The following is an 8,843-nucleotide window of genomic DNA, read 5'->3' on the forward strand; positions in this document are numbered from 1 at the left end:
GTGCTCTACCACTTGAGCCACAGCACCACTTCTGGCTTTTTCTGCTTATGTGGTGCTGAGGAATCGAACCCAGGGCCTCAGGCATGCAAGGCAAGTACTCTACCACTGAGCCACCTTCCCAGCCCTCCATGAGATTCTTAAATCTCCAATGAATCACCAGAAAACTAGAAGGGGTGCAGTGGCTCGAAGTGGAAGAGCGCTAGCCTTGAGTTTGAAAAAGCTCAGGGACAGAGTTCAAGTCCCATGACTGACATTAAAAAAAAAAAAAGTGGGAACTGGGGAAATAGCATGTTTCTTTCCAGCTGTCCTGAGTCAGTTTATCATTGATCTGTCTACTTGACCTCTGACCCCTGCTCACCCCTCTGGCTGCTGTGTCTTTGCACAGAGGTTGATGGAAGGGTGTCCATCGGACATCACTCCACAGGTTTCTGAGGCACCCAGATAAGCTGTGGGCACAGGAGGGAGGGCAGAAGTGGTGGTGGGGGGAAGGGTAAGCATGGGCATAGATGATGCAGAATAGGCTGGGCAGGGGTTGTGGAGTCCTGGGCTGACACTGTCCTGTCTGGAACCCTCCAAGAACTCTGGCAAGTTTTAGATAATGTGGCAAGTCCAAGAGCAAGGGAGGCAGATCACAGACAGGACACAATGTGACCAGAAGCAAATGTTCAATCTCTACTTTCAAATAGCTGGGATTATAGGCATGCGCCACCACGCTCGGCCTGAATCTATCTTGCCATATCCTCATTTTACAGATGGGTAAAAGTCAAGGCCCAGAGGGGCAGCACCTTGCTTAGAGGCAAACAAAAAAGTTTCAGGCTGAAATTTGTAAGTCCAGGCTGGCTGCCTAGCCAGTCTCTCTGTAGAACCCCTCTGGACCCAAGTGGTGTTTTAGAGACCTGCTCTCTTTCCCTGACCTCTGCAGGAAGGGGGAGGCACTTACAATGTTCATGATGGCCAGCACGTACTGTTCCACGTCTCGGCGGCCATGGTAGGCTACCACCATCTTGTCGGCCACGACGAGGGTCTCCACGTAGCGCTCTCGGCTGACTGAGCGCTTCAGGCCGGGCTGGCCTCGCTCCGTTTCATTCCCCAGGGGCCGGGCGGGCGGTGGCTTCAGGGTGCGCAGCCACCATGGCCGACCTTTCCATGCTTTCTCATCTGGGGGAAGCCAGTGATGCAGCTGAGCTCTCCCCCTCCCCGCACAGTGCTGGCGGGGCTGGAGATGCCCAACACCGCCTTCCTTACTGCAGCTGAGAAGGGGCTGGCCGCGTATTAGCCTGTCTCCTGTCAAACCATCAGCTCCAGTATCACCCAGATGTCCGACTGGACACATCTGCCCCGTGGCCAAGCTGCCTGGATGAACAGCTGCTCAGTGTGTCATGAAAGCCTCTCCAGTTGCCATTCCAGACTTCCTGTCCCCTGTGGGAGTTCGCTCACTCCTTCCTTCCTCCCTCCCCCCTCCCTCCTTCCCTCCCTCTGTCGTTCTTCTTTTGTGCCAGTAACTAGGACTGGAACTCAGGGCCTCACACTCTTGCTCAGCTTTTTCACTCAAGGCTAGCACTCTACCACTTGAGCCACAGCACCACTTCCATTCTTTTACTTGTTAGTTGGAGATAAAGAGTCTTACAGTCTTTCCTATCCAAGCTGACTTTAAACTGTTGCTCCTCAGACCTCAGCCTCCTGAATAGCTGGGATTATAGGTGTGAGCTACTGCTGCCTAGCTTGCTCTTCTCTTCCCTCCCTCCCTTCCTCCCCCTTTTCCCTCCCTCTCTCCTTTCTTTCTTCCCTCCCTTCCAGGTGCTCCATTACTTAAGCCACTCCTCCAGCCAAGCTTTTCACTGGTTAACTGGAGAAACTGCCTCTTGCACTTTTCTGGCTGGCTTTGAATCTCCATCCTTAAGATCTCAGCCTCCTGAGTAGCTGGGATTCCAGGCTCATGGAGCTTCCTCACTGTTGACTTTCCTGGGGTGGGGGAGGTGGGGTGGTAATCTGTGATGTAATTAAGCCTCAGTGCTATGGGGCTCAGCACTGCTGCTGTTCCTCACTTTATGCAGGTGCAATTCCCAAGTGACATCTCTGGATCTATCTCTGTCCCTCTGGTAGCTGACCGCCTCTGGGAAGGGTGTGGTGCCACCTCTTGCCCATCCTGAGAGACAGGCTCACCTCTCACTCCACAGGCTGTGTCCAGATGGGGGTGGCGCAGGGAAGAACGTTTGTATACCACATGCGGGCCGCTTTCCTCTGGTCCCCGGGCCCCCTTGGCAGCCCCTCGCAGGGGCTCGATCAGGTATTCCTCCTCATCTGCCACAATCAGGCCATGCTGTGGTGGGAGAGAAAGCTCAGCTCCGTTCCTGCTTCCTTAGAACTCTACAGTCTCACCTCTGTCTTTTTTTTTTTTTTCTTTTTTTGGCGGGGGTTGGGGGCATCCCAGACGAGGACTTGAACTCTGTACTTGATGCTTTTGCTCACTGGCTGGCGCTTTACCCACTGAGCCATGCCTCCAACCTCATGTTGTTTTGGTGGTTCTGGGGATTCGAAAGCAGGGCTTCAAGCTCTGCTAGGCTGGTGCAATATGGCTGAGACACCCCTCCAGTGATGTTTTTCACTGGTTCGTTTTAGATGAGGGTCTTGATTCCCACTTGGCTGTATACCTGTGATCTGCCTCTGACAGACTTATCCTCAGCGGGGTTGCAGGCATGCCACCACATCCAGGTTCCCTCCACAGAGATGGAAGTCTCTCAGACTTATCTGCCTGGTCTGGCCTGGTGCCTTGATCATCCCAAATCTCAGCCTCCCATATAGTTTGGGATGACAGCATGTGTGACCCTGGGAGCAGTTATGGATTGATAAGGAAGTCTCACAAAATTTTCCTCCTCAGGCTGGCCTTGAATTGCAATCCTCCCAATCTCAGCCTCCCAAATAGCTCAGACTACAGGTATGCACCAGTTACCTGCCTCATTCCTTCTATTTTACTGGGTTTATTTTATTATGCCTTTTCTAATTTCTTGGGATGTTTATCTACTTTGCCTATTTTTGTGCTGGCACTGGGGCTTAATCTCAAGGCCACAGCAATGCTCTTTAGTCAAGGCTAGTACTCTACCACCTGAGCCACAGCTTCACTTCTGTGGTTTTAGTGGTTAATTGGAGATAAAAGTCTCATGGACTTTCCTGTGGGGCTGGCTTTGAACTGAGATTCTCAGTTCCTGAGTAGTTAGGATTATAGGCATGAGCCTGTGGAACCCAACATTTTCCGGTAAGTATTGCTTTAGCTGCATTTCAAAAAGTACTGATTAGTTCAAAATACTTTAAATAGGTCCTGTTAAGAGTCCTTTGCTGACTTCTATTTTTTCTTTTTTTGCTGGTCCTAGGGCTTGAACTCAAGGCCTGGGTGCTGTTCCTGAGCTTTTTTTACACAAGGATAGCTCTCTAGCCTTTGAGCAACAGCTTCACTTCTGGCTTTCTTGGAAGTTTAGTGGACTTAAGAGTCCGGACTTTCCTGCCTGGCCTGCCTTTTAACCTCGACCCTCAGATCTCAGCCTGCTAGGATTACAGGTGTGAACCACTGGCTTCTGGTTCTGATATCTATTTAGAAATGTTTTATCTTAACTGCCCATAACTGTGAGCAGCCGCCGCTGCCGCCCACCCCCCCCCCAGCTTCCCAGAATCCTCAGCTCACCAGGCCCCCACAGGTGCTGATGGCCACGTGGGAGCTGCTGGCCTGGCCTTGTAGGTGGCCGGCATAGAGGCAGTGGGCCCGGGCAGCCCTCTGCCAGGCCAGGCCCTCCCGGGTCCAGTACTCCACCGAGACGTGCCCTGCCAGCAGACGGGGGCTGTGGGTCAGATTCAGCAGGAAGTGGGTGCTGGGTGCGGCCACCTTGTAGAAGAGGCGGGACTCAGCTGCGGCTCCCGTGCCCCGGCGCTGCCTTGGTTGGGCAGGGGGAGAGAAAGCCAGCAGTGCCCCGTTGTGGTCCACACGGGTGGGGAAGGCGATCTCATAGCTCTCCAGGCTGGACAGGAACTCATCTGTGGGCAAGCATCATAAATCTGGAGTGCACCCTGGTCTGGGGCAGATAATACTGGCCTTACCAACCCCAGACCCAAGTCACTGATGGCAAGGCTCGGCCTAAATGACCCCAGCTTTCATCCACGACACCCTTATCCTAACCCATTCCCCTGACCCATTTATGGTAAGATCAGAATTTGAACTCACAGCTTTGCATTTGCCAGGCAGGTGCTCTACTACTTGAACCATGCCTCCAGCTTTTTTTGTTCTAGTTGTTTTTCAAACAAGGTGTTGATTTGAGATCCAGCTGACCTGGATGGCAAGCCTCTTACTGATACTTGCCAAATAGATGAGATGGGGGGCTCCTGCTCAAAGCTCAGCTTTTATTGTTTGAAGTAGGGTCTCCAGAACTTGTTTCTTTTTTTTTTTTTTTTTTGCCCAAGGCTTACCTTGAACTTTGAGCCTCCGGATGTCTTCCCTAGGGTTACAGGCTATACTTGTAAGTTGCTTCAACCCTTTTTGTCTTGAGTCCTAACTGGCTTCTTTAACATCCTTCTCCCTCCCCACTGCCATCCTTGGACAGCGCCTACCTTGAGATCGAAAGGCCTGTGTGAATTTGAATGTGAGGCCCAGCCCCAGGGCAACGGCCCAGCGGAGGATCTGGTAGGCGGGAGCCATAGGGGCTACGTGTCCACATGTCTCTCCCAGCCCCGGCTGCTGGCAGCCCCCACAGTGCTGCCCCCTTGTTCACAGCCTGGGCAGCATCACTGGGTTCCTGGGGGAGGGGTAGGTAGAGAGAAGAGGGAGCCCGGTCAGAAGAAGGCCCTGCCTGGCATAACCAACACAAGATCCCTTTACCTGACTGATTGGGTGATGGGGGATGCAGCGGGGAGACCTACAGCCCTTCAGATGACCAGGACACTTCCCTCATGAATAAGGAGGTTGCGTCCTGCTCTGGAACGGGACTGGCAGGGGCTGAGACACTGTGGCCACCTACCACGTGAAAGCGTGTGGCTCACAAGTTTCCCAGATTAACGAAGAAGTCCTCACTTTCGTCTCCCTTTGTAGAAGGAGAGTGGGTGATGATAAAAAGATTGAAGGTCACGTGGCCACCAAGACTGGAAACCAGATTCAATGACTGGGCTGGGGGCGGGAAGGTGGGGACAGAAGCTGCACACCACGGGGAAACAGCTTCTCCTGAGAGACACCGTCACGTGGCCACCCTGGACTGAGAGTTACGTGGCAGCAAAGGGAAGAAATCAATTGGGAGAGAATCTCTGCAAGGGTAAAGGGCTTGGAGGGAGACAGGGAGGGGCCTGGCAGGGGGCCCAGGGGCTGGGGTAGGACGGGAATGGGGGGGGCTGTGAAGAATGGGAAGGTTGGCACAGGGTATGCTTGAAAACAGGGGTGATGGTCAGTGTGAAACTTTGACCCAGACTAAACAGCAAAGGCAAGTATGGAGGTCCTCCAGCCCCCATCCTGGGTGGGGGAACACCCTATACCGTGCATCAAATGGGGCAGGAAACTCCCAATATGGTGGTCCTTGTTCCTGAGGCCTCTCGTCCCTCCCTCCTCCATTTCTAGCCTGGCTCCTGATCCTGCATCGCCAGGTTCTGGGCTGGGGAGGTTCTGGGCTGTTCTGGGGCTTGTGGCTCAGGCCAGCCGGTTGGTTGCAGACATGACTTTGGGCCACAACCTTGTGCCAAGGCCTCCTTCCCCCCTTCCCTCTTCCTCTGTATGATCACACACTCTCTTGTTTTCTTTGTGGTCCAGCCAAGTCTGAGAGCCGGTCCTCAAACAGGGCCGCAAGGGAGGGAAGCCAGGTTTCTTTGCGATGTGGATGTAGAAGGCCCACATTCCTCTCTCGGGCTTGGATTCCTCCACTCATGGGCAGCTTACTCCCACACATTTTGACTCCCTGCTATCCCAGTCAGTGAGGGTAATGTCCATTTTTTTTTTTTTTGGCCAGCCCTGGGGCTTGAACTCAGGGCCTAGGTACTGTCCCTGAGCTTCTTTTGCTCAAGGCTAGCACTCAATGACTTGAGCCACAGCACCACTTCTGGCTTTTTCTGTGCATGTGTGGTCCTGAGGAATCGAACCCAGGGCTTCATGCATACCAGGCGAGCACTCTACCACTAAGCCACCTTCCCATCTCCCATTCTTCTTTTTTTAAAATTACCTTAAGGTAGCTTCAGTTGGTGGTGTGGTGTTCAAACCTTGTAGGGTAGGTCCTTCCCTGCAGTGTACACTTGGGCTCGTGGGCCTCAGTTACCTTTTCTGTAGAGCCAGGGCAGGGAGACGGGCAAAGAGAGGGACAAAGAGGAATCAGGCTAGGATGCATCAGGAGATCAGACATGCTCAACCAGATCTAGACTTGAGATTCTTCCAGGATGGGCTCTTCTAACTGCCTCTTGCCTTAACTCCCACCCCTTACCCAAAGGGCCAGCACCCCACTATCCCCATCCCTCCCTGCCCCTGCCCCTCCCACACTACCAGTGACTCTCTTAGTCCTGGCTATCCTCTTTTTGTTTTGGTGCCAGTCCTGAGGTTTGAACTCAGTGTCTGTTGCTGTGGCTGAGGGTTTTTTTTTTTCTCTCTCAAAGCTAGCATTCTACCACAGTTCCACTATTGTGTGGGGTTTTTGTTTTGTTTTGTTTTTTGGTTAGTTAGCAAGTTGGAAATAAGAATCTCAAGAACTTTCCTGCCCAGGCTGGCTTCAAACCATGGTCCTCAAATCTCAGCATCCTAAGTAGATAGGATTATATGTGTGAGCCACCCAGTGCTGGCCTGGCTATCATTTTTGGGTCTCTCATCCTGGCCCCCAAATAGTCCTTCCAGCCCTTTACCATTGTCCCTGGAGGCTCCTAACAGTGACTTTTAGCTCAAATAAGGTGGGAGGGGGGCAGGACACAGCATGGATGGGAAGAGGGAGGGGACTTACCTCTCCCACAGGGGTGGGGTGGGGTCTGCAGGAGGCCCCTAGGTATCAGGGTGAAGGCAAGAGTTCCAAAAAACATGATCCGCTGAGAAGGTGGCTCAGCGGTAGAGCACTTGCCTTGCATGCATGAGGCCCTGGGTTCGATTCCTCAGCACCACATAAGCAGAAAAAAAAAGCCGGAAGTGGCGCTGTGGCTCAAGTGGTAGAGTGCTAGCCTTGAGCTGAAGAGCTGAGGGACAGCACCCAGGCCCAGAGTTCAGGCCCACGACTGAACCCCCCCCCCAAAAAAAAAAGTTACCAAAAAACTCCTAATGGGGTATCAGTGATGAGGGACCCATGGGTGATGTCAGGAGATTTCAAAGGGAAGGTCAAGGAGAGGTGTACACTGTGGTGTGTATGTGTAGTATGTGTACTGTACATATGCGTGTGTGTGACCTGGTGTGTGGGTATGTGTATATTAGGTTAGGTTATTTTCCACATACCTCTTCTAGAAGGAGTAGGGAGGCCGTCAGCCTGGGGGAGGGGGCAGGCCCACAGGAGGAAGTGCCTCCCGGAAACCGGGGCTCCATCCCCTCCCGGGGATCCTGGGGGGACCCACAGGCCACGGGGCCTCTCTGTGGAGCCCAGGGGAGCTCTGGGCTCTGTGCATCTGGCTGGGCAGACAATCAGCCAGGGCAGTCCCTGGCCAGAAAGCAGACAAAGGCTCCATCGCCAGCCTGCCTGCCAGCCAGCCTGCAGGAAGGAGGGCTGGGGTGCCCCCCCCCACCAAGAAGCTGCTAATTAAAGGCCAGGGCTGACCACTGGAGACAGACAGAGTCTCCATGACCAAGTCAGGGGAAGTGGGCGGCGCCACTGGTTCACCCAGACACAAACACACTGGCAGGGAAACCCCCCTCCTACGTTCCAGGGTGACCCCCACCTGTACAGCCTGAAGGCCTGGTGCCCCATGAAAGACCTTCTCAGCCTGGATACACAGACGCCTACACTCTTACGTGTGTGCAGACACACTTACTTGCACATGGATACACAACTCACAAACCCAGAAATCCCAAATACACACAGCTTGGGCCTACTCTCACACAGAAAACACAGAGACTCAGACCCACCAAACACATACAAAATCACAAACAGCAGACCAGACACAAGCTCACATGTCCTCCAAACCCCGACCTTCTCCAACACACGCACACACACATAGGGACATTTGCACACTTGTTACATTCAACAGGCACATACAGAGATGTTCAAAGACAGACATACACACTGGCTTACACTCAGGCAAACACAATCACACACACTCAGATTTGGATACACAAAGCCAGGGCAAGCAGACGTACACATGCAGGTGCACAACCATCTGCATATACATGGATGGCCGCACACACCAACACACACATAGATGCACACACCACACAAACAAGCAGATACAGACACCCAGACATACACACCCAGACACTCACAGGCACAGATGACCCATACTCACACTCAAGAAAGACCCATATACACACCTAGAGAGCCATCCAGACACATACACACAGGCCCACACAAGCACACATACACACTCACCCCCCCATATGTGGGTGACAAAACACCCACATATGCACACACACAGACAAAAACACCTAGACACACACATGTGCATGCACACTCACTCGACACACACCCAGACACACCCAGATGCACAGCAGTACACACATACATACTCAGCTCCCCCACCCCCAGGCAGACACACAAAAACATCCAGACACACGTACACAGGCAGACACACCCAGACACACACACACGCAGCCACTCACAGACACACGGGCAGCGCAGAGCCCCGCACAGCCCGACCATCCGTGCACCCCGCACACTCGGGGACTTGGGGACCTTTACGCACCGCTCGGCCTGGCTCGCGGCGGG

The 8,843-nt window shown here is 53.3% G+C and overlaps 1 protein-coding gene across 1 annotated transcript in view; it reads right to left on the minus strand.

The window, feature by feature from the left end:
- Window positions 1-6,250, minus strand: part of Adamts10 (ADAM metallopeptidase with thrombospondin type 1 motif, 10) — a 21,709-nt gene extending 15,459 nt beyond the window's left edge. The window contains exons 1-5 of the mRNA XM_013033520.1: window positions 6,183-6,250; window positions 4,594-4,778; window positions 3,677-4,023; window positions 2,164-2,320; window positions 941-1,158 (exon numbers count right to left, since the gene is read on the minus strand). Coding sequence (XP_012888974.1) covers window positions 941-1,158; window positions 2,164-2,320; window positions 3,677-4,023; window positions 4,594-4,681 — 810 coding nt within the window. The 5' untranslated portion in view covers window positions 4,682-4,778; window positions 6,183-6,250. The remainder of the gene's footprint in view (window positions 1-940; window positions 1,159-2,163; window positions 2,321-3,676; window positions 4,024-4,593; window positions 4,779-6,182) is intronic.
- Window positions 6,251-8,843: the final 2,593 nt, after the last annotated feature.

The sequence above is a fragment of the Dipodomys ordii genome, unplaced genomic scaffold (assembly GCF_000151885.1).
Source record: "Dipodomys ordii isolate 6190 unplaced genomic scaffold, Dord_2.0 Scaffold171, whole genome shotgun sequence".
NCBI classification, from domain to species: Eukaryota; Metazoa; Chordata; class Mammalia; order Rodentia; family Heteromyidae; genus Dipodomys; species Dipodomys ordii.